We start from the raw sequence: 26,760 nt of genomic DNA on the forward strand, positions 1-26,760 counted from the left end.
TAATTAGTTTAAGGTTTATTCATTTAGACATTAATTGCCATATTATGCCCTTTTACAAGTATACATAATTCTGTCTTATCGGCAAATTTAGTAAGTTCAATTCTTACAATTCTTAAATGATTTTAGCTACATATGACACCTCCCTTTTAAAAATGAATAATGTAATGTAATGTTATTCAAGTTATTCAATCTGTTACAAAATTTGAATTTGTTGTTTGTTTGTTTTTGCCTTCTAGCTTAAAATTATGCTTTAATAATTCGATTTTTGTGAACTATTGATTGTTTGTTTGATTTTTCATTTACTATTGTACAATTTGGATCGTTTATTTCCTTTATTATGTATGGTCCTATGTAGAATGGATCTAGTTTTTTCCTGTTTTCATTTGGTATATAAATGTTATCACCTATTTTCAAATGTATTGTTTGAGTTTATCATAATTTGTATTTTGTCTGTCTTCTTTTTTGGATATCAAATTTTCTCTGGCAATTTCGTTTGTTTTATGACGTTTAAATTTAACCTCGTTGTAGTATTGCTCGATGTTATAAATTGGTTCATGGTTTGTGTTCTTCTGAAAATCATGTGGTAATTTTGCTTTGTGACCAAATATAAGTTCGAATGGTGTATAACTATGTTCTATGTGGGGTGTTGTATTGAAATTGAATGTGTAAAATTTAATCCAATCATCCCAGTCATTCTGATGTTCATTGTTGAAACATCGCAGATACTCGTTTAAGCATCTGTGTTTTCTTTCCAATGCTTCCAATGCTCTGATAGACTGTGGGTTTGAAAAAGTTTGTTTGATTGATAAAAGTTGACAAATTTTTCCATGGACTTCGTTGTTCGAAGTTCTGTGAAATTTCCATAAATTAGTATGAAATTTTCAACAAGTGCTTTTGCTATTACGTTGGCTTCTTTTGTTGGTATCGGAATACAAATTACATACTTGATTAAATTGCATTGTTTATTTGTTTATTTGTTTATTTGTTTATTTGTATTCCTCCATCTGACAAGGTTGTCTTAATGAAGTTGGACAGGGAAAAGCCAAATTGAGTCATGGTGAACTCAAATTGGCATAAAAACCCTGTTTCTTTTCTTAAATTAAGTACATAGAAACAGAAACTAAACATTAACAATTACACAGTTCACAGCAAAAACAATGCAAAATACAATAATTACTACAGTGTAAATTAAAAACGTTAAAATGCGGTCAGTGTCATAAAAGTGTGTCAGCAACAGTGCAGCATCGTCATTGATTGTCAAGTCCTCGTGGAATGGTCGAAAGCAACCGGAAACAAAAATGAAAACAGGTAGCACAATTCATACAGTCATCAGGGTATGGACAGTCACTCACCTGCTCATAATCAATCCATGCACATAACAGCTTTACAATCGATTACTTAGGCGGCGTTGAAAAGTAGCTGCAGAAGCTTCAAAGTCGAAAAGCTCAGATACATCATTGAAGCGAGAGGCCATGAACCGTATTGGGTCGTGTTGCCCGTATCGACTGTTGCGGGATGCCAAATGCAGGAAGTTACGCCGACGAAGGGGGCGTTCAGGTACATAAACGTTGATATCGGCAAGAATGGCAGGTGCATCCACCTCACTAGTTAAAACTTTGGCGACAAAAACCGCTTGCATGTCAGACCTTCGTTTCTCCAGTGTTTCAATTCCTAACAGCATGCATCGATGTTCGTAGGGAGGTAGATTTAGATGTTCACGCCAAGGTAGATAACGAAGAGCTAGGCGCACAAATTTTCTTTGAACCGATTCTATACGGTCAACCCATATACTGCTGTACGGACACCAAACTATTACAGCAGATTCAAGGATCGAGCGAACCAAGGCGCAGTACAGTGATTTCAGACACAGAGGGTCACGGAATCCATCGGCAAGTTTAAAGATAAATCCAAGCTGCCTATTCGCTTTTGAAATCACATCAGCATAATGTGTCCGGAGGTTAAGTTCAGAGTCCAATATCACACCAAGGTCTCTAACCTGATTCAGCCGTTCTAGATCATGACCAGCAAGACGATAGTGGAAGATGATCGGATGACGTTTTCTGGAAAACGAAATAGTGTTGCATTTCGTTACACACAGTTCCAGTAAGTTCCGTTTGCTCCAATCCTCAAATGACTCCAACAAACTCTGCAGGTAGGCACAGTCCTCGATGCATGTGATTACCATGTAAATCTTAACATCATCGGCGTAGAAAACACGATTTCCAGATGGTAAAACAAACGATGCATCATTAATGAAAAGCGAAAACAATAGGGGGCCTAGGTTGCTCCCTTGTGGAACTCCGGATACAATCGGGAAGGCGGTTGAATGTGAGGAGCCTAATTTAACTTTCATAGACCGTCCTGACAGGTATGATTCGAACCAACGAACAAAGGCGACGGATACTCCAAATTTCTCGAGTTTTCGAAGCAGAATAGCATGGTTCACTCGGTCGAATGCAGCTTTGAAATCAGTGTATATAGCATCTACTTGCATGCCAGCGTCCATCGATTGAATGCACAATGAAGTGAATTGAGTGAGGTTCGTTGTCACAGATCTTTTTGGAAAAAATCCATGCTGGGCACTAGAGATGTAATTCTTGCTAGCTTCGAACAAGGCATCGTTCACGATTATCTCAAAGAGTTTGGAGCAAGCATTCAACGACGTTATCCCGCGGTAATTGGAAATATCACACTTGTCCCCCTTTTTGTGAATAGGAATCATGACCGAAGTCTTCCACGCGGATGGGAATGTCATTCGCTGTAATGAAATATTAAACAATTTCACTAGCGGCATCAATAAGACACTTGAGCAATTCTTAAGAATGCATGCAGGAATACCATCCGAACCGTATGACGCAGAATGTTTAAGTTTACGTATCGCTTTTTGTACGTGCTCCTCAGTGATTTGGAAAATTCCAAAGTCGAGCCTATCTGATGGTGTGTCATGGATGGCTGCATTTAGATGCGAGGACGAAATCGACATGTCCGAGAAGGCACTCTTGAAGTGATCAGCAAACAGCTCACACTTGTGGGCATCTGTGCTAGCAGAGCGGGCACCGAGATACATAGACGAAGGTAACCCATTTTCCTTACGCTTCGACCGAACAAATGACCAGAAACGTTTGTGATGCAGGCGTAGATTTCTCTGCGTACGGTCTATATAACGAGCATACATTTCGCGGTTAAAGCTAGTGTATTTATTGCTGGCCAGAACAAAACGACGTTTCAGGTGTTGTGATCGATTACGTTTGAATTTCCGAAGAGCAGTACGTCGACGGCGCTTCAATCTACGAAGCCGATTGTTTGTCCATGGAGGTTTCAGAGTAGGACGCTGAAGTGGCACGTGAGCTTCGATAACACGACGTATCTCAGAGTTGAACGACTCAACGATGTCATCCAGATCTCGTTCGTCATCCAAAAATTGCCAATCAATCACAGAAAATGCTTCACTCATCAAGTCATAGTTGACACGGCGGAAATCAAATTGCGGGTTCTCGTGTGGCTGATCAAATCTCACTGGTGACGGCAAAGAAACGGCAACCTCAATAGCGGGATGTGCAGTGTCGAGTTCTACAAGAGATTCAACCGCTTCAGAAATGCTGCAGTTAGGTAGTGCTGTATCGTTCACCAGTACTAAGTCAAGAGTACGAGAACTGGCATTTTTCACAGAGTTGATTTGCGTCAGACCATTGAAACAAAAGGCATCATATAGAGCACCATCCGAAGTTGAAAAACGGGATATACTGGAATCTATATGAAGTCCGCCATCCTCTGAAGCAGTCCAATGCATGTTGGGGTGATTGTAGTCACCGAACTGAAGCGCAAAATCATGAGGTTTCAAGCATGATATTACTGAACTAACAGAATCGCTATGAAGCTGAATGAGGGACAGATCATCTCTACGATCAGGTGGTAGATATAATACTCCAATACTGACTGAACACGTTTGCAATTTGATTTTTACCCACAGCTGTTCCAAAGCATCACTAACTGGAGCTGGGTCGACACAGCAGCACAATCTGGTAGACACTGCAATCAAAACTCCACCGCCGCGCAGCTTTCTACTGTTCAGTGGATTGCGATCAGTCCGAAAAACAGTGAATGATCCACCAAATAGCTGAGTTGATAGGATGCAAGTGTCGAGCCACGTCTCGGTTAGAACTATCACATCATACTCCGAATCTGCCGCAGCGAGATAGAAGGCATCGATCTTCGTTCGGAGTCCACGGACATTTTGATAGAAGATACGAAGTTGAGAAGAAGAATTTGAGGGAGGCATGCCAGTAATCTGTTGAGTCTGAGCGCAGACCGGGTGGATCACAGGACTACCACTTTCAATCTCAGGAACGAGTCGGTTGCGATGAACAAAAACAGCATCTTGCAGGACAAGGTCAGAGGGCCTCGATGCTTCTGGAGAATTACCTGCGACGTGCAGCGGCAACTGGATTGAACATGGTGAGGCTGGTGTGCTGTTATTGTCAATATTAGACCACAATTGTCGTGGAGCAGAGACGTAAGATGGTAATCTGGAAACCAAGATATTTACAGGCAGAGAAGTTGCTGTTTGCTGACTGTACTTGCCTACGGTTTGATTTTGGAAGACCCCCTCTCTCAACTCATGCGCAGAGCTGGGACGACTGTTGAACGCTGGCAGCTTAGGCTCGACTGCGATGAGAGGACTAGGGGCTTCCACAAGGCTGGCGGCAAGTGTGCGTCCCAGTGGCATGTTGAAGACAACAGGATGTGATTTGTTTTGCAATAAGCGGCTGTAAGCATCATACATTTTAGGAAGAGAATTGTTCGAATTATCATCGTACTTGCCTGAAATAGGGTTTCGGAAGACCCCATCTTCACATCCAAACGCAGGACCGGGACGGCTGGAGGTCGCTGGCAGAATTGGCTCGACTGCGATGGGTGAATTAGGGGCTTCCAAAAAGCATGCGGCAAGTGTGCGTCCCGGTGTCCGACTAGGGTAAACCACGAACGAGTTTATTGACGAATTACGACTAGAAGTGATAAGCGTTTCAGCGACAGAATTGTTCGGAAAACTAGAATACTCGCCTGCAGTTGGATTTTGGAAGACCCCTTTTCCGGACTCATACACAGGACCGGGACGGCTGAAGGTCGCTGGCTGGAGGTGCTCGACTGTGATGAGGGGATCAGGGGCTTCCAAGAAGCTAGCGGCAAGTGAGCGTCCCGGATTCGGTTAGTAGGTAATACGACGTAGTGGCTCTGGGTCTTGACTCAGTGATATCACTCCGTCATAGGCATTTGATGAGGTGACTCGCTGGATTTCGGAGTTGTCTGCGGTGTATTTATTGGCAATCCAGGCGGCTTCCAAAAATTTTCGGCTTTGCGGTTGTCAACAAATTCACGAAACAGCATTCCTTTGGGCCATGTAGAGGACGACAATGCTTTCGCCTTCAAATTTGTAGAGACGCCTACTTTGAAGGAGACAAACGACATGGTTTGGATATCTTTACTCTTAGCAACCAGTCGGATAACTTCAACATCCTCAGTTGACAAACGATGCTTGGCAAGTTCGGTGATCTGCTCAGCAGAAACGTCACGGGAAATCCGAGATAGGTATAACCAAAACTTATCCTTAGAAACGGGAACAGTTAGACGGCCAATTGTAGAGTAAGTGTGTCGGCTGAAAGTACTTCGATAGGTTTCGAAGGTGTAGTTGTAATTACTTGTTTTTCTCTAGTATGTCTGTGTACATTGTTTATGTTCCATAGTTTACAAAGTTTTACGAAATTTGAAATATCTGTTTTCATATTTTTCCACCTGTTCAGTTCTCGTATTTTAAGATACATGCTATGCTGATCAATATGACCTAACGTCGGGGTCATATGGAAATTTTCTGTTACTTCTTTATTTTTTTCTTTTGCTGTCAGTATCTTTGGAGGATTAAATAAAATGATTGCATGTATGGAAATGGCTCTGCTAGCGATTTACTTAAATGTATTAGCGCTTATTAGGTTGAAAATTTTATGCTCAAGTGACATGACCAATTTATTTCTTTTATATTTTCGTGGCATTTCTTCCATTTTTAGAAGAGCATACTCTAGTGTATGACTTCAATTATTAATCGATATTTCAATTTTGTATAATTATGGTCGTACAGGTTAAGTCTTAACTGCTTCCGGTGCACTTCAGAACCTAGTTTAAGAAGTTTTGATGTTTCAGATGTTAAAATTGAATTCCTCTAGACCAAGACGCATTCGAGTTAATTTACTTGTGGGATATTTCATGCTAAATAGGTAGACTAATGGTTTATGATCCGTACGAACTGTGAATCTTTTTTCCATATAGATAACTTAAGATTGATAGCCCAATGTATGGCCGTCAATTCTTTTTCAATGGTTGGTTTATTACGTTCACCTTTCGTGAAACTTTTGCTAGCGTAGGCGACAGGTCCAATCATCATTTCCATATCGTTGTGATAAGATTGCTCCGGATGCTACGTCAGAAGCATCTGTAGTAACGATAAATTCTTTTGTGAAGTCGGGATATCAGTATTTGTTTCAATTTGTTAAAAGTGGTTTGATGTATATCGGTAAAAATAAGTTTCACATTTTTTTCTTAGTATTTCGTTCAGAGGCTATACGATAGATATGTGCAAATTTTGGAACAAATTTCCCTTAAATAATTACAGAATTACGAAACGTCGTACCTCATCTGCATTTGAGGGTACAGGGAAGTCCTTAATTACTTGGAATTTGTTACTGTCAGGTAAAATTCATTTGTCAGTAATTCGATGCCCTAGGTAAACTACTTCTGTACGGAAAAATTTGCATTTAACAGGGTTAAGCTTGAGATTATAGTATCTTAAGCGCTCGAACACTTTTTGTAAATTCTTTAAATGGTGATTGACAATGATCCAATAATGCTGATGTCGTCAATATATAAAAGCATATTCAGGATTTAATCCTGCCATAGCGATGTTCACCATTCGTTGGAAACTATGTGGACTTATATTTAGGCCAAATGGTAATCGTTTGAAGTTGAAATGTCCAAGTGATGTAGAAAAAACTGTACATTTTCTTGCTTCTGGATCTAATGGAATCTGGTGAAATCCAGAATCGTATCTATTCTTGGGAAAGGAAATCTATCTGCCAAGATCTTTTTATTTAACTGGCGAAAGTCAACTACCTTACCAATCAGGCTAAGACCTTGTTGTCCTCTGCTGTCCGAAGATGTCGTCTCCACTCTACTCGATCCATGGCCACAGTTCGCCAGCCTCGTAGTCTGCGAAGGGTCCGCAGGTCACCTTCTACTTGGTCGATCCACCTTGCCCGGTGCGCGCCTCTTCTTCTTGTTCCTGTTGGGTCACTTTCTAGAACCGTTTTCACTGGGTCGTCGTGCAGCATTCTTAAGACGTGCCCAGCCCACCATAGTCGCCCAATTTTTGCAATGTGGACGATGGATGGTTCTCCCAGCAGCTGGTGCAATTCGTGGTTCATTCGCCTCCTCCACGTTCCGTCATCCATCTGCACTCCACCGTAGATGGTACGCAACACCTTCCGTTTGAAAACACCAAGGGCGCGTTGGTCCTCCACGAGCATAGTCCAGGTCTCGTGGCCGTAAAGGACCACCGGTCTAATCAGCGCCTTGTAGACAGTCAACTTCGTGCGGCGGCGAATTTTATTCGACCGGAGCGTCCTCCGGAGTCCAAACTAGGCACGATTCCCTGCCATAATGTGTCTTTGAATTTCTCTGCTGGTATCATTTTCGGCGGTCACCAGTGAGCCCAAATACACGAACTCATCGACCACCTTGATTTCGTCACCGTCAATCTGAACTCGGGATGGGAGGCTAACATTGTCTTCCCTAGAACCTCTTGCTTTCATGTTTTTTGTCTGTGATGCGTTGATGGCAAGTCCAATCCGTCTAGCTTCAGCCTTCAGTCTGATGTACGTTTCCGCCATCATCTCAAAGTTCCGTGCCATAATGTCAATGTCATCGGCGAAACCAAGGAGCTGGATGGACTTCCTGAATATCGTGCCACTCGTGTCTATCCCAGCTCTTCTGATCACACCTTCTAACGCGATGTTCAACAGCAGACACGAAAGTCCATCATCTTGCCGTAACCCCTTTCGAGATTCAAAGGGACTCGAGAGTGTCCCCGATAATCGAACAACGCACATCACTCGATCCATCGTCGCCTTGACCAATCGCGTCAGTTTATCCGGAAGTCCGTACTTGTGCATTATCTGCCATAGCTGATCTCGATCGATTTGAAATCGATGAACAAATGATGTGTGGGCACGTTGTATTCGCGGCATTTCTGCAGAACCTGCCGAATCGCGAAAATTTGGTCCTTTGTAGCGCGGGCACCCATGAATCCCGCCTGGTATTGCCCCACGAACTCTCTTGCATATGGTGACCAAGCATGGGAAAAATCGTTTCATTTTGCATTTACTACTCACTCACATGCATACAACATCAGAAACGAACAGCAGCTTGCGCGAGCCGCACTGATTTCGTCCGTATTCGCTTTGCTTCTATTTTCTTCGATGAACGCAGAATTAAGTAAAACACGGCTGAGCTTAACATGAATGATTCTGAGTGTAGTAGTGTCGATCATTCCTTTCTTATTATTTTTTCTATGCAGAACCTTTTACGATTGCATTCTGCAGAGTGAGCTGAATGAGAATTTTGCAGAAAGAATCACTTTTTATTTTCTAGCTTTAAACATACATTGACACATTTAAATCGCTATTAATATTGAGAAAACTGTTATACTGTTACACATAAACATAAGCGTCACGCAAATAACATAAAACTGCTGTGGCCAATTCAACTGATTTAAATCAGTGAGCTAAAAACTATCTGACTCGGCTATTTAAATCGTTAGCATTCGGATTTTACGCATTCAATCTGGTTCTCCCCCGGTAGAGAAAATTGTTCGGCTGCCTTTCAGTTTATTCTTCATTCCTTCTAGACTGCTGTCAGTTCTGAGTCGACCTGCAGAGTCACTTGGTTGGAATAATTTACACTCGTTCGGCAATCTGTTTGTAGATGATGATGACTATTTTGATTCTGTGGTGTTCGCGCGAGTGAATGAATTTTCCCATGCTTGATGGTGACAGACGGCGGCATAGAATTTGGGAGAGTACCTTGTAGGCGGTCCTCAGCAGTGTCATCGCGCGGTAGTTGCAGCAATCCAACTTGTCGTCCTTTTTGTAGATTGGGCATACGACATCTTCCATCCACTCCTCCGGTAATATCTCCTCCTCCCAAATCTTGGCAATTACCCAGTGCAGCGCTCTAGCAAGTGCTTCATCACCGTATTTTAATAGCTCACTTGGTAGTTCATCTACACCAGTTGCTTTGTTGTTCTTCAGCCGACCGATCTCCTCCTCAACTTCTTGAAGATCCTCGGCCGGTAGCCTGTAGTCTTCTGCGCGTGCTCCAAGGTCTGTTGCCGTGCCAGCTTTGTTTTCTGCTGCTTCACCGTTGAGGTGCTCGTCATAGTACTGCTTCCACCTCTCAATCACCTCACACTCGTTCGTGAGAAGGTTACCGTCCAAGTCCTTGCACATATCGGCTTGCGGCACGTAGCCTTTGTGCGAACTATTCAGCTTCTCGTAGAACTTCCGTGTGTCGTTTACGCGGTACAGATTTTCCATCGCCTCGCGATTTCGGTCTTCCTGCTGACGCTTCTTCCTTCGGAAAACCGAGTTTTGTCTGTTCCGCGCTTGCCTGTATCGCTCCACATTCAATCTCGTGCGGTGTTGCAGCATTCTCGCCCGTGCTACATTCTTCTCATCTACTAACAGTTTGCATTCGCCATCAAACCAGTCATTTCTTCGGTCCAGAATTGCAGTACCTAGTGCCGCTGCAGCAGTACTACCTATGGCGGAAGGGAAGTCCCTCCAACCATCTTCAAGAGTAGCTGTGCCAAGCTACTCTTCCGTGGGTTGTGCAACTTCCAGCTGCTGCGCGTAGTCCTGGGCAACTCCGGCGTCCCGTAGTTGCTCAATGTTGGGTCACGGCGTTCGACTTCGACGTGTGTTATGCACCGTCGAGAGTTTTGAGCGCATGCATACTGCAACTAGGAAGTGGTCCGAATCTATGTTCGCACTGCGGTACGTGCGGACGTTGATAATGTCGGAGAAGAATTTACCGTCGATTAGAACGTGATCGATTTGGTTTTCTGTGTGTTGGTCAGGTGATCTCCAGGTGGCTTTGTGGATATCCTTGCGGGGGAAAAAGGTACTTTAAACTACCATACCCCGGGAGGCTGCAAAGTTCACGCATCGTTGGCCGTTGTCGTTCGATACGGCATGCAGGCTGTTTGGCCCGATTGCCGGTCTATACCTGAGCGTTCATGTCGCCGATGACGATTTTGACGTCCCGTTGCGAACAGCCGTCGTACACCTGCTCCAGCTGCGCATAGAACGCTTCTTTCTCGTCGTCGGGTCTCCCTTCGTGTGGGCAGTGCACGTTGATGATGCTGTAGTTGAAGAAACGGCCCTTAATCCTCAACTTGCACATCCTCGCGTTGATCGGCTGCCAACCAATCACGCGTTGGCGCATCTTACCCAGCACTACAAAGCCGGTTCCCAGCTCGTTGGTGGTGCCACAGCTCTGGTACAAAGTAGCCGCTCGATGCCCGCTTTTCCATACCTTTTGTCCCGTCCAGCAAAGTTCCTGCAGTGCTACGACTTCGAAGTTGCGTGGTTGAAGTTCGTCATAGATTAACCTATCGCAGCCCGGGAAGCCGAGCGATTTGCAGTTCCATGTTCCGAGTTTCCAATCGTAGTCGTTATTTCGTCGCGTAGGTTTGTGTCGATTGTTCCGATCCGTATTTCTTTCTTCAGTATTTGCAACTTTGTTTTGTTTTCCTGGGTGGCTTGTTAGGCCTGCCCCAACCCCCTGTCTCGCCGCTCCTAACATGGAGAACAGACGCCGTTTTGAGCCGCACTTCCATGGTGAACAGACGCTCGGGTTTGGTGAAGTATTTCCTCTATCACCGTACTATGGTTACCACACCAGTGTTCGCGTCGCACCTCTTCACTTTGCTATTGCCGGACTGGCAACATTGCCTAGGCTACGCCACCCAGCTGTGTCCATATTTCAGCTGGTAGTCTTTTGTTATCATATGACTCGAGGAGGCGTGAAGTAAGTCAACTACCAGTCTCCATTTTTTACTTCCGTCGTCCGATTTTTTCGGTACTAACAAAATTGGGCTGTTGTATGAAGATATTGATGGTTCTATTATATCATCATCCAACAACTTTTTTACTTGATTTTGAATTTCATTGTTTTGTGAGTGAATATTTGTATAGTTTGGGATATAAACTGGAATTCGGTCATTTAATTTAATGTTTTGACTGCAAAAATTGTTAGTGGTTAACTTTTCATCTGGCATTCAGGAAATATCTGCATTTTGTTCAATCAATTTTTGTAACGGTTTTTGTACATATGAAGCCATGCTAGAAAAATCGATTTGAGATAATAATTTTTGTTTACGTTTACAACTTCAATTAGAATTATCGTTATTTAATGGGATTTGCTGGTAATTTTCTACTTCTTCCATAGTAGATTTGAAATTTTGTACTAGACTATTCGTAGTGTTTATGAATTTAGCAAAGGTGTTTGATGGAGATACTATCGTATTTCCACAAAATATTCCAGGTTGAATCTCTTGCGGGAGTACGATCGAGTCTTTAGCTATATTAAAATTTGCTACTCTTCTAACTACTTCGCATCGTGGTGGGAGAATTATTTTATTTTGAAGACTATCTTCAATAGGTATAGTAATTGTATAGGTTTACAAGTTGAAGTTTAGTAATTTATATTCGTAATTGATATTGCAATTATATTTAGTAAAAAAAAATCACGTCCCAATAAACCATCTGTTGGTATTGGAAAATCATCATTAACAATTTGAAATCCATGACTGAAAATTACACAGTCGTTTAATCTTAAATTAGTGGTAGTCTCTGCAATAGTTTCAGTAAGTCCATTCGTTATTACTGAAATTCTATATCTTTTATTTATGTTTACAGGTTGATAATACGATATTTTTCCACATTTAGCCAATGAAATATTAGATCTGCTGTATATTATTAATGTACACTTAGAATTAGTCATATGTACATCGATGGTAATAAAATTTACAGCGTTTATATTTGTTAAATAAATTAATGTTGATGGTGCTGATTTTGTGGCACCATTGCTTGATCTAAAAAGTTGCTAGTATTATTGTTATTATTATTATTTTGTACGAGTTGTTGCTGTGCTTGCTGGTGAAATGGATTTAAGTGTACAGGTACATACTCTGATTTATGCATTATTCTGTCTTATCGGTAAATTTAGTAAGATCAATTTTTACATTTACGATTTTAGCTACTTATGACTTTCAGTTAAATATTAATAAACAAATAAACAAATACCTAAATAAATAAATTTTGAATAATAAAACATACAATAAATACAATTTTAGTTATTCCGGGAAAAGAATACTTATGCAGTTTGACAGTTGCAATGGGGTTGTTTGGGAGTGTTGATGTTTCTGCATATTCGTCATCTACATTAAAAATGGAACCTAAATCCAAAATTTCATAAATTTTGGTGAACGGTAACTATGTTTAATCAGTGCGATTACATTTGCGAGCATCAACATTTTAGTGCCCCTCGCCATAGAGCGAACTGTCATTCAATGGATATTAATGCCATCGAATGCAATTGGCGTTGACGGCACCGCCGAAAAATCGTTTCTTTTAGCAAAGATTGACAGTTTCATATGGGAATTTTCAGTGGAGTGAAAGGATAGTACGAAGTCCGCCATGTTTCACGCAGAGTCTGACGTTTGCTTATGGATTTTACCAGTGGAGTAAAGAGCTACAGAGTCGCCGTCAACGCCAATTTATTGACAATTTAAAACTTGGTTTACAAATCAAGATGAATGTCTTTGAGATCGATAAAAATATATTTATGCTCAGAAAACGAAGCTCTTTAAGGTGATGTATAAAAACCAGCATGTTTTTCAAAATTCAACAACCCAATTTTCGTTAAATTTGAACTCGGCCTTACCACGATCGGCATTATAGGACTTATCCTAATGGCATTCAGGCCTACATCATAAAAAAATTGTCATCCCCCCTATTTCAAAAAATGGCTACGCCCTCACAATACCTGAAAGTGAATCTCCAAGAGATCCCCAACGCCCCTTGAAGTGATCGAGCAACTCCGGTGATACTTTATTGCGCGTAGATCTTCCGATAAGGAAACACCAATTAAAACTGCAATCCGAAATGAAACAAATTATTCTTACTCGATTCAAAGTTATTCCTTTCCACCTCAAACGGATTGAATCACACACAGCCAAAACTTCCAAACCAACCCGTCCCTACCTCACCCCAATCACAAATTGCTCATTCCCGGAGTGCACACAATCGGACATGGCAGTGGTGCTGCAAAACTCATCATCTTTATCTTCTCCCTCTGAACATATCGGTGCACAATTCTACTACACCTGGTCGTCATCGTCGTATTCGCCACAAACCTCGGAAGGGGACTTGTCGTCGCGCCTTTCGTCGATCTACGCGCGAAAAGTCAATATCTGTTGGATTATGGTAACGAATCAATAAATAATAATCACGACGCTGCTGCTCCTGCAGCCGGGTCGCGGTTCGGAATATGGGCCCCATCTATGCAAGAGGTAGGAGGGCTGGCGGTGACGACGAACGGTGCAAAGTTGTGAAACCTTTTATAGCAAATTGTAAAATTATAAAAAAAGATAAGATAAATAGTGAAGAGTATATTTATTGCATCGTGGGTGTGGCTTTTTTCGCGCTCGCTCATACTTGTGTTCCATCGAGCATCGTTTGCTGCGCCAAAGGTTCCACGGCAGCATTGCCGGACCTTAATGCAGGGCTTGTCCTGAGTTGGGGGAGAGTTCCATTGCTATCTCATTGCCACCATCGCGTTTGCACTGACAAGGAGAAATATTCGCAAACTGTTCGCTGCTGTTCGCAGGTAAACAATGGTGTGGGTAGTTTTACGGAAAAGAATAGTTTTCAACGCGGTCAACAACTAAGTAGTACCTGTGCACGCCTATGTCCCCTTACAGTTTTTTGTGAACACCTTTTCGTCCGCGGTATGATTTATGACCTGATATCAGTGCTCGCGATTATTACCGTGTACAAGAGCCGGGCTTTACACCAGCCAGCCGATAAACATGCAATATCTCGGCGTAATTTTATGTACTAACAACATTCAATTAAGTTTCGACGGGCATAAAGATTATGATAATGATGTTAAAGTTACTACCAATTTCGCGGAGTCTATGGAGACTAACCAGTGGCAGTCTTGAGTCGAAGAACTTATGCTTTCTATCCCTGTGCGGCCAGAAAAGTTAACTATTCCTTCGTAAGATATCTTACTCGAAGGGAGGAAAAAGGTGCAACCGCGTTTTTGCTGCAAGTTTTTTATTTGCATTTGCGAAACGTAAAACTGATAACGGAACCAAGTGTTGGGTTTCGCAACAAAATGGCTGCCTAGACATCGAGAATGGGATTGAGTCTAAGGTATCATTTGTGCGTTTTTGCTTCGATGGCACCTAGAGGGTCGTAAATGATATTAATTTGCATTTTTCGGTGCTCGCAAACGGGATTAAATAGGGTTGATGTGTATAGAGTTAAGAATCAGACAGGGAAATGAATCATGCAAAGCGATTTGGTTTCCATTTACGGAACGACAGTCTTCCACTATACCAAGAGCAAATTTTCATTACGTCAAAAGTAACATTCGCACCGATCCGAGAAAAATAAAGTTTTGTTATGATGACCGCCCGAATAAAAAAAAAACCATAAGTTCATTAGTATAAACTGTATGAATACATTAAATTGTATTGGAAACAAATTAAAAATATTGTTTTTGTAATGTTTGATTTCATCCACAAATAATATTTTTATGGTACATACCATAGATTTACGAAGTTTCTTATTGTTACAATACATTTTATTGTGTTTTTTATGTTTATCAATATTTTATGAATTTTGTGAAAATAGGCGAACATTCTGTAAGATTAATGCTTGGCTGAGCTATGAAGGGATATCTGAAGAAAATTGCAAACATATTCTAAGTATGGTGTTGAATATTTGTTACAGTTGATGCTTGTGTATACTATAGTGATGCTGCTCGTAAACCTGTTTCAGAATTGTACATTGTAATACAGATGATGAAAAAAATTATTCTTACCATTTCCAACGGAATGAAATAGAAAAAAAAACAGATTAACAATACCAATTTATTAATTTTTTTAGTTGAGTTACACCTGATACAAATATTTCCTCAATCTACCCACGGCACAAATTCAATTGGGCGAATGTACATTTTATCGAAAGCAAAAATTCTCACACATTTTTTCAATGAGCTGTTTGTTTGCACTAGTTGTAATTCTCTCTGTTCTTTTCCCGTTAACAATACTTCACTTTCGTTGTCGATCGCTAATGGTTTGTACAATAAATAATAAGTCGCTTCCGAGAATAAAATATGCACAATGATTTCCATTAGAATACATAGTAAACGTGGAGTCATCTGATTTTGTAATTTTTTTAGTTTTGTTGGGAGTTATTTTACTTCGTTTGAACAAAAATCTATTTTTAATGAAATAATCTCTTTCCTCAAAATATTGATGATTGTATGTATTTTCTACATTGGGAGGGATAGTGAATTTATTAGTGAAACATTTGGCTTCCCTTCTACCAGATTTGTTGAGATTTTGGCAGAAATTTTTTACTTCATCATGGTGAATTGAGATATAATCAGTATTTTCTTTAATAGGGTATACGTCCCTAACCTCGGTCTAATATGCAGCCATAGATTACGTTTTTAATCATAACTCATCAATTAATTTACCTGCAAACGATATTCTACTGCTAAATGGTATGCTTAGATATGCTTATCATGTCGTTTGCTATCAGGAACCGCAAAAAGTTGAAAAACTTACTTTTTTTAAGACAAAAACTCACCAGGGAAATGTATGTAATATCGGTCTATTGTCCCCAAATTGGGTCTATTTATGGATGCAACTTCGTCCTATCCTGTTTGATTCTCAAAAAAAACGCTCTTGGTAACGTTTTCTTATGTATTTTTTTTTATCACTATCACTGTTAACTTAATACTCTTCATTCCTCAAAACATTTCTTAGAGAAAATTTTACGAAAACTACATTAAATCACTCAAGTTAAAAATTAAAAATTAAAAAATTCGCTTATCGTCTTTCGACCGCAGAATATCTAAATCAAAACATTGTGATGTTCATTATACAGATTTGGCAGAAAAAATCTCCCTTCCTGTTCGTTCCTTATCATCCAAATGCAAACCACATTGTTGACGTTACTCTTATTGCTATATGCTGTCAAATGAATTTCATGGGCCAAAGTTAGGAACATAGAAAAGAAATGTGTCCCTAAAGTTGGGTCCATGATTTACTTGTGAAAACGTTGTTAAACAATTAAAATAAACATAAAATATTCAAACAGTAACTGTGAGTTTTACGTCTAGTGTGTATTATCAGGTAATTCCATTCAATAAATGCCATAATCAGGCCATTTGATGATCGTCAGTGCAACCTTCCCATCTTAACCTTAGAAGTCATGGCGGCTAAAAACTCCGAACAGAGTGATATTCTCAACCAGTTTTATTACTTACGAGAGCTGAAAATGTATTGAAATGTTGTGATATAAATTGATTTGTGTGTGGTACACATTTATCAATCATCAGTGATCAATATTTTCCTTATTTTTTGTGTAATATTCCTTAATTAATTATTTATTTGCGTGATAGGCCGAATGAAAGGACTAGACCCACATTACATACCGTAACCCTATGTGCTAATGTGCAACGCGTTGCTATTTGCAAAATAGGCTCCTTTGGGCCTTTAACATATTTTTTCAAAACTCCGTTTATATCCTCGAAATTAAACAAAGAAAATGTCCACATAGGACCATAGTTACGTACACATAAGGGTATGTGTAGTAACAAGTGAACATTGTATTTCATTTCTCCTACACCGTACAATGTTTCAAATTGTTGAACGAATAAATTCAACTGAGTTTCACAATTTTTAATATCATCCTCCGTTATAGTTTTTGATAATAATGTTTGCATGCTCACAGTTAATATTTTTGTGGTAAATATTTTTTCAAACAAACTGAACTATACAGTAGCAGCCAATTTTGCCACTCATTTGCTTTCCATGTTTTCCTGTCAGACATCTTGCGTGGTTTACGAGACATTTCATTGAAGGAGTTTATCGAGGTGAGGATGTGATCAATGTCATCCATATGCTTTTTTATGTACCATTCGTGGCCAAATCCACCTAGCCACAAGTTGCACAGTTGTTTACAAACACCTAGAAGGACTGCGTGCATGTAATCTACAGGACAATAAAATATTACATCGAAATGCGGGATTGCGATCAAGCAAGAAATTCCTTTTATACCGCCAACAGGTGCACCATATTTAGAGTAGAGGTCCATGGCATTTATGGTCTCTTGATAGTTTCGTAATTTAATTGTCTGCATGAAACTATATCGAATCTGTTTAGTTTCTGTTAAAGTACCTGGATGCTTACAAAAGCTGCAGGCTTCGTAGCCATTAAACTGTTTAATTTGTTGCAATTTGCAATGTCCAACACTGTCCACGCAACACGCAACAGTAAATACTTTATACACCAGCCCTTCAAAAATCTCTAATCCTTTGAAAGCTAACTCCTGCAACTGGGTCAAGAATGGTTTCATAAAAATTTCCAAATCAGGGTCACCACTACTGAGCCACAATCCTGAAATTATGGTATTTCGACGTAAAAACCGTAGAGAAGGCGGTAAATCATTAATCGTAATGATAATGGGCCATAGAGATTTCTTAATATTCGAATTAAACACTGCTACACCATCGGTATTGAAAGATATTGAAATCCGGTTCGATTGCATCAAATTTTGTACGACTCGGCCTTGCCTAATATCATCAATGAATCGACCTGAGGTTGTCTGAACGTAATCTGTAATATAACTCCAGTTTCTTTGTAGAACTTTTTTCAGAGCCGATAGGATGTCGAATGATACGAAATATTCCTTATGAACACTACTGCAAATTTCACACGATTCTGTATGGACTTCTCCAAGATACAGTCCACATGATTTGCATATGTAGTGACGAGTGAAGTCGTTAGCCGCAAAATATTTGGAGAAGGAATAAAAAGTCCTCGGTAGCGAAGTGTAGCCTACGATTACATTGATCATGTGCAGCAAATCCTCAAGTGCCACATTGGTTAGATTATGTCGCATGAAAATGTGCAGAAGCATGAGCATAATCTCGCTCTTTGTAATCGTTAAATTCTGGTGCAATAGTTCGGCTGGGTTGATATGTTCGGCCCTAGGTTCGTCCTATAAATGAGATAATAATAACACAACATTACAAATCTTCGAAGGGTTTTAATTTGCTCTTTCAATACTCATGAATAAAGTTTAAATTTAAACACATTAAAGAGTAAAAATAACTAACCGCTTCATGGTCAGAATATTCAAACGTATCAGAATTAAAATCAGATATGGACGACGTTTCACTGAGGTCCGAATATGCATCTGATTCCAACAGGCCAGCATTCTGGTCCGAATCCAAAACACATGAAAAAGGTGGTGATTTTGGCATAGCTTCCACTTCAGCAAGGCTATCCAAATCTGTATCGCTTGGTATATCAACATTTGAATCCAGGCTTGAACCGGTTTCATCGGGATGAAATTCTGGTACGATTCGAACGGGAATCTAAAATGTTGTTTATATGTTTTTTATTAAATATTTTTTCTGTTCTAATTTAATGTTCCATTAAGCTACCTGCTGCTTATAGATGTTAGCTGATTGTGCTGCTACATTAACTGGCAGAGCATCATTAGTACCAGAGATACAATTTTCTGGTCGACGTCTTGGATGGATTTCCTGGTGCCGGCCGATTGGTTTCTTCAAAAAAGTACTGAATTAGAATGCGTATTGGATAATTTATATATTACTACTTACCTTACGACACCGACGAGCATATGGTGTGGATTGGTTTTTGTAATATAAACCATTTAGCCTCGAATTTCGCATACTATTAAATTAAAGATTACTATTATCTCAACAGAAAATGTCAGTAAACGATTGACTTGATTGTGCAGTAGCAATGTCACGAAGAACAGGTCCCACAATGTGAGTTTGTCACCTCTTTCTTTCTCCTGCTGATAATATGTAACGAAGAGTTTGACGTCACACTCATCGTTGCATAAGAGCAGCCGAAGAATGAAAGACACGGCAAATTTTCATTGCCGGACCTGTTATCCATGACATTGGTGCAGTAGTGTGCGCCGATGAAACGTCAAAAAACTCAATAGAGTAACTTTTGAATAAGTCTTATTGACATCCATTAATATCAAATCCAAATAATTCTTCCATTTTAATACGGTGAATGGTGGTTTTGCAATGTGTGAAAAAATCGTGTGCATCTACAAAACCGGGAATAATGAAAAAATGCGGAAATTCCGAAAACCACGCAAATCTCGTAATCCGTGCAAATCCCAAAACCATATAAAACACTTCACGTAAAAAAAAACTCGTAGAAAAAGCTTCAAGGTATTAAGTGTACTATTTTCGAGACAAATTGAATTGTGTCAACACGTTTTGGCTATGAAAAAAAAAATATGTTCCAGTGACGACGTAATATCGGACCTTTTCAAAATGTATCCTTCAAGATGCAGCAGTTGCTATTGGAGATTTGCAGCTATCCGCCATTTGTAAAAGAAACTCGTCGGTTTTGTGCGTGAGTTTGAAGTCCGAATTAAAATGCCCCCAAAAAAGAAGGCACAGTGCGGAGAAATAACGAAAAATGGTAAGACAACTCCGAATATAGTAAGTGCATCGTTTTGTTATCGTTTACTTTTAACTTTAGAAGAACCAGCTCGATCAACCAGATCATCAGTGCAACGCAATCTTGCCGGTGCCAGTGAGAGAGCTCGAGCGAAGGCTTCTAACCTTACTTTTCTGCAGGCAGCTGTAGGTATTTGCACATACTTGTTTATTTATTTACAATTTTTGACACTTATGTTTTTATTTATTTAGCTAAATGCAGTTAAAACAAAAAATCGCACCCAAGACAGCAGCAGTGAATCAAGCTAAAAGTTCCAAAAGTTTTGGACAAGTTGGTGATGACGAACATGATCCGCTTAATTTGAGTCAAAAGGACTACGAAGAGATTTCGGAAACTCTTCCTTCAGTGGTAAAACCACTGATTTTTCATCCACCAGCACCACCATGTGCAACGTTGCCAGCACCGAAGTCTACATTCCGTTATCCCGGAGTCTGCATTCCAGTGTCTCAAACTCTGTATCCCGGTGCATTGGCAAGCACATCGACGTCACTCTCACCGGCATCATCGCAAGCATCAACCAATCAGTCTCCACCAGCTACTCATTCTGCATCGCCAGCACCAACATACCAGTTATTGACACCACTCCTACCGACATCATCGTGTCATCCACCGCCAGCTACTCCTGTTGCAGCTGCTTCTTCTTCGAAAGCTTTCAAAGCGTTGTCAATATCTCCAGCAAGGTCTTCGTTGGTACCCAATATTCAACCCGAATCTCAGCCATCGCCTTCGCAAACTGCGTCACCACCACAGTCACCACTACAACCGATGAATGATTCAACAGACGATTCCGATACAGACGATGGAAGCAAGGATGAAAAATATGCCAAACTTTTGGCCAAACATCAGAAGCAAGCGGAAATGTTGAAAGCATCACGAAAGAAAAATGTAAATTACAAGTTACAGCTGGCCGAAATGAAGGATCTTGTGGTACATGCGGTGGCTGAGGCTAAAAAGGCGAGAATGGGTGAAAATGAGAACACTGTAAGTATTTTGGTTTTATGATTTGTAATTATATGTTGGTTTCTGATTGTTATCAACTACGATTTGTTTTCTTTGTAGACATTTCAACCTGATCCGGATATTAATATGCCCGTGACACAAATCGAGAACATTAACGGAATTTCGAAATCTGTTGCCTCATTTGCACAGAATCTGGCCTCTCATTTGTATGGAGCTCAAAACCTTCAAGAGAGATCAGTGGAGGGTCGTTCATCAAATCGAATGAAAAATGTTCCAAATGACAACCCTATTCGTCCCGGCATTTCACCAAAAAAGTTGGAGTTCATCTACGGTGAGTTTTTTTATATTATATATTCTTACCCATCTGAAGATTTCTTGTTTTCAGCTAAAGCACGAGAACGGGTGGCCCTGGAAGTTGGATTAAATAATTTAGGGCAAATCAAAACTTTGTCCCATGAAAGCGTTGTGAACAAAGCAATTGCAGAAAAAATTGCTAATTTAAGAAAGGCTGCCAAAAATTCCGAAAGGCGCATCAATAAAAGTGTCGCTTGATTTGAAATCTAGGTTGATTTTACCTTTGCAGAGATGCTGTTATTTTTATTTTATTAATGGACGATTTTTGTTATACCTTACCTACAGCTTTGGTTGGAACAAATAAGTTGTATTAAGTTTAATTACACCTGTTATAAAATTTGAGATCAAAACATCAGAACAAATAAAATTAGTATCGCAAACAGTATCAAATTTTTCTTGACTTTTATTACGATTTCACAACATTCATTTGTATTGTTTTATAAAAGACTAACAATAAGGCTTTGCATTGAAAAACAATTATATAACCATCAGTTTTATTGTTCATTTTTAAAAACTGGTAGAATAACGAAACAATAAAAGTTATTGTTTTGCTTTCCAAAATGTATGAAAAAAAAATTTTTTTAACTGTTACGGTAACTAACAACCCTACTTTGTTATTGTAAAAGTCCCATTTACAATAAATTGTATGGTTCAAAACAATATTTTGTATTGTGTTTTTATTGTAAAAATGACATAGTTTTTTATTGTGCTTTTATGGTTTCCTTTTGTATTGTAACAATTAGATTTATTGTTTTTGAATAGTATTTTTTATTCGGGCGAAGCGTTATTCCTATTTCCAATTGAACACATATAATCTCATAGTGATCGCAATGTTTAACATATTAAGGCATTTTTTGAGCAATTTTTTTTTTAAATTTCATCGAATCAAGCTAAGAGTAAATAGAATCACAGTAGGCATTGGTGGTCAGGATAAGTTATTTGTTTGCATCATGGTATCACCGTGCAAAGGCCTCAAATTCCAATATCAATCTGAGTAAGAAATTAACCAGTAATAGACCCCCATACGGTAGTAGAAAATACACAACTTAACAGCAGCAGTGACAATGTTGCACATTTCCAGGGTCAGTTGTTTATAAACAGTTGCTACCGCGTCGTCAGCGATGCGCGCTGGCTTAACTAGGTGCTTCGAGAAAGGTCAAAGTAAACATTGGTGAGTAAGCATCCTACATAGCCATTCCTACCGCGAGGAGCATTAATTCTTGTTAAAAAAACAGACACCGACTTTCCAAGAGAAAAGCTATCTGTCTCGCTTTATATGTACATACTGGAGAAAAACTATTGTGTAGAGTTTAAGTAACAAATTCATGTATAAAAGGTTTCGAATAATAAAGAATCGGGGCAGTTGTTCTGATGAGTTTATTATCCGAGGTTTGCTAGGTGCGGACGAGCACAGTTCCAACCTCAGGATAACTGGATTCATCAAAAAGCTTTTCCCATACAGTAGAAATGGAATTGCACTGTCTTTCATTTTACGGAAAAAAGAAAGACCACGCGAGTTGTTGCTCTACGTTGGGCGCTTCCCCACGGGAGTGAAATATGGATGCGCAACGGAGTATGGGCGCTTCAACCGGAGCAAGCACGTCGCGATTCGATCCTGCACGCTCGAAACGAAAATCCCGGTCTATCCATTCCTGGCAGTTTTCGATCGAATTCTTGGGCAGGAATCAAGGGGTTGGTCACTCTACACAGTGTGCCAAAATCAAACTGCGGCACATCGGGGTGCAGTCATTGACGTTGTTTGGCACCCATGGTTACAATTTTTATGATCTTCAAAGTTACTGGCAACACTGAACTTTTTCTGCGCCTGCGCAGTGTGCATGTGTCAAAATTTGTTATTGACGTTGCCACTCCTAGTCAAATTATTTTCAAAACAACCGTGAATCTCCACCAAGTCTCGCCATAGATTCTAAAATCGTTACACCCGTGACGGCAGTCGCATCCACATTTCCTCTCATACGAAGAACAGCTGACAGCGGTATCTTGACCTAACCGAGGTTTCCAGCCATGGCTACACGAACTAGCGATGCGGCTGCTTCCAATGCTGCTGCTGGTCCGTCTTTTTTGACGAATTTTAGAGGAGACGGACCAGCAGAAGTGACAGCAGCAGGCTAGGTGATAAGGGGATAACCGTCTTGATGTATTATGAGAAGTATATCGTTGACCATAAATATCTGCAGGTGGGCTTCTTTGGACCAAACTGAAATATGGTTTGATAATTAAATGGAGAGAATAAATTTTAGTGATTTTAATTGGATAATGATGTAATCCAGATATGAAGTCGATCATTTTCACGAGAATTTAACATAAATATCACCAATGCAGAGTCGAACCGTATTTGCAAACCATGCAATGGTATGCAAATACGGTTCGACTCCGTTTGGCATAATTGTCGTGTGGCATAATAGCCGATTGGCATAATACATGAAAAAAATTAACTTTTAGCTATTGAGCAGGCTATAACAAACCTAATTGAAATAAAAACTAAGAATTATTTTGGATATCCGTAAATATATTTTTTTCCTTGATTTATTTTCCGTCCGAAGGAAGGCGTGTTCAGAGATATTATGCCTCAGAACATCCCAGCGGTGCCGACTGGGATTGAATCCAGGCCTGCTGGAGTGAGAGGTAATCACGCTTACCACTACACCACCGGCGCCGCTATCCGTAAAATATGAAATATATACTGCGCAATATTCTGGATTTATTAGATTATAATCATGAACTTTTTTTCAATCTAAACATTTTCCACGATGGTGCATATACTGGATAAAATTATTCAGAACAAACCATTACTCCAATATTTGATAAAAAAAAAGGAAATATTTATTTTTTCATGAAATGTAAATTTCTATGAATTAAATTAATTATATAAATGGTTCTCTGGTGAAAATATTATTCTGGAAAAATGCATAATTCCAGGAAGTAATAGCAAATTACTTTCCGGAAAACATCCAGATTTCGAGATCGAAGTAGGTTGTGCTGAAAGGTTGACGCGTTTTTATGTTGCTGAATCGATCATTTAAAGACGAAACAGATCAATTAAATTAGATCAATTTTATTGGCAAGCTTCCCGAGCAAAGTCTGAGATCAAATTGAAATCTAAATTTGATGTTGCGATTTAGCTGATAATGATTACTCAGGTTGCTGTCGTTTTGGTCGTTTCAATGGTTAAAATATCAAAATTGAGAGCAAACAAATCTTCCTGTGACGTCACATTGAAAACAATTTCTGCTATCAGTGAGAGCAAACTTAAAACTAAATTTGATATCCATTTTTTCCTGTTGATAACAAAACAAGCATTCAATTTGATGTTATGCTAAGGCAATGAAAACAAAACCGCAACAACATATTTTTGAAGAGCAAATGTACATACAGCAAAATGAAAACAAAATAAGGTATCAAATTTGTCAATTACGTAAACTGAAATCAAATTATGATTTCAGTTTGATGTTGATATCAAAACTTGATTTCAATTTGCTGTCATTTTGATGCTGGACTTTGCTCGGGTTGCGAGCCTTCGATCAGAACAGTCGCATTTTTTATTAACTCCAGAGCCATTCACGATAATTTATTTCAATAAGTGTTTTGCATATGTTTTATTATCGAGTTATCGGAGCTTTTCCTTTCGTTACCTGGTATAACCTCGATCGTGTGCAATCTATTTTTCGCTTGATCTGATGAGCCAGGCTTTTTTAATCCAATTGTGTTTTTGGAAATAAACTGATGCTGTGAACGCGTTCACGGGTTGTTGAAATGGGTTTGCAGCATGAGATAGTGTCCTATGAATGCGAAGTATGAATCACGTGGTCCCGGTTTAAAATGTATTAGAGCTCGGTTGCGACGAATAACAAGCTAAAGATATTTGACGTATAATGGGACGTGTGGTAGAGAGTAGTGGCGAGGAGGATGAATAAAACAGCTTTGAAATCAAAAATGTTCAGGTCTTCAGCAAACTTAAAAAAAATTACCGTATTGAACAACTTAAACTTTCAAGTTTGAAGAATATACCAACCAGTGATGGCACAATAATTTGCAAAATTTAATTTTATTGCTCTCATACACTCTCATTATCACCCGTAATATTGAAACAAAATATCATGCTTGATATTACTTTTACAAGCTCTTTTGATACTGCAAGACTACTAATCACATGTGATATTGCAGCAGAGAGTTGACTCGACGCAAAATGGATTCCCTTGCATATCGTTATTTTTATTTTAGAAAGAGACAGAATAGTTTGATACCTCTCTTAACTCTTCACCCAAGCCAGACACAAAGTGACTGCTGCCAATGGTGATGGAAGTTTCGGTTGCATTCGGGTATAAAGTAAAAATCATGAAACTCAATCTCACCAATGAAAGTTTCGGGCGTGTTGTCCAGAATCTGGACGACCGCTCCAGACCATTCTGGAAGGTAGCCAAGGTGCTGAAAACTCATCCCAAACCCATTCCACCTCTCAGAGTCGAAAATGATGACGATCGGCTTTTAATCACCCCACAGGAGAAAGCAAATGCGATCGGCGAGCATGTCGCTTCATCGCATTTGCTTGGCTCGAATATCCAAAGTCCGCTCGAAGATCAGGTTGCGCAATGCGTTCAAAACCTAGATGCCTCCCCTTGTGTCTTGCCTCCGGCGGATATGATTACAGTACAACAGATTTGCTCAGCGCTGAAATGCACCAAGAACATGAAGGCTCCCGGGTTTCACGGTATGTTCAACTTGATCTTGAAGAGAGAGACTCAGTGCAGTCTCTTCTAACCGCTATCTTCAACAGTTGTTTGGAACTGCACTACTTTCCAAGCATCTGCAAAATAGCAAAAATCATACCAATCCGCAAACCCGGTAAGGATCCAACATTTTCTTCAAGCTACAGACCAATAAGCCTCCTTTCAGCGCTGATCAAATTGTTCGAGAAACTCATTGTCAATCGTTTGCTCAAGTTTGTCGAGGAAAACAACATTCTCCTTCCGGAACAGTTTGGATTCAGAAAGGGGCACTCCACATCCGAAGTAACAAAGCTGTATCCAAGTCCACAGCCATGGCCTTGTTAGACGTTGAGAAAGCGTTTGATAATGTCTGGCACAATGGGCTTGTGTACAAGCTTTGTAACTTCAACTTTCCTTTGCATCTTCTTAAAATCACCCGTAACTACCTTCAGTAAAGGTCGTTCAGGGTATCGTTGAATGGCTGCCTTTCAAACACGTTCTCCATCCCAGCAGGTGTTCCGCAAGGAAGTCTGTTGGGCCCGTTGCTTTACAGCATCTACACTTCTAACATTCCTCCTCTCGGAGACGGTTGCGTGTTCTTCCTGTTCGCAGATGATACCGCAATAACCGTCAAGGGTAGGATGCCTCGCGAAATAACAAACAAGCTCCAACAATGCCTTGACGCCTTTGCTGATTATGCCACCACGTGGAAAATCAAAATCAATGCCTCCAAAACACAAGCGATCACGTTCCTCCATCGGCAATCGCCCAAACTGAAACCGGCTCCATCTTGTA

General features: G+C 39.9%; 3 protein-coding genes across 3 annotated transcripts in view; 2 read left to right on the plus strand and 1 right to left on the minus strand.

The window, feature by feature from the left end:
• LOC135709888 (leucine-rich repeat-containing protein 58-like) overlaps window positions 1-26,760 on the plus strand; it is a 302,215-nt gene that overhangs the window by 203,582 nt on the left and 71,873 nt on the right. The window lies entirely within an intron of this gene.
• LOC135709893 (uncharacterized) overlaps window positions 1-26,760 on the minus strand; it is a 119,478-nt gene that overhangs the window by 44,165 nt on the left and 48,553 nt on the right. The window lies entirely within an intron of this gene.
• LOC135709943 (uncharacterized) lies at window positions 20,308-21,623 on the plus strand. Its single transcript, XM_065232390.1, has 4 exons — window positions 20,308-20,583; window positions 20,642-20,905; window positions 20,984-21,215; window positions 21,270-21,623. Exons 1-4 carry the CDS (start codon window positions 20,308-20,310, stop codon window positions 21,434-21,436), a joined length of 939 nt encoding a protein of 312 aa, XP_065088462.1. The 3' UTR covers window positions 21,437-21,623.

This window comes from Ochlerotatus camptorhynchus, unplaced genomic scaffold (assembly GCF_037179485.1).
Source record: "Ochlerotatus camptorhynchus isolate MF236.1 unplaced genomic scaffold, CSIRO-AGI_Acam_v1.1 ptg000367l, whole genome shotgun sequence".
NCBI lineage: Eukaryota > Metazoa > Arthropoda > Insecta > Diptera > Culicidae > Ochlerotatus > Ochlerotatus camptorhynchus.

Coding starts and splice junctions, on each gene's coding strand:
- LOC135709943 (XM_065232390.1), top strand. CDS start 20,308: ATGTGCAACGTTGCCAGCACCGAAGTCTACATTCCGTTATCCCGGAGT. Junction 20,584..20,641: donor TCTTCGAAAGCTTTCAAAGC/GTTGTCAATATC, acceptor CCCGAATCTCAG/CCATCGCCTTCGCAAACTGC. Junction 21,216..21,269: donor AAAGTTGGAGTTCATCTACG/GTGAGTTTTTTT, acceptor TCTTGTTTTCAG/CTAAAGCACGAGAACGGGTG.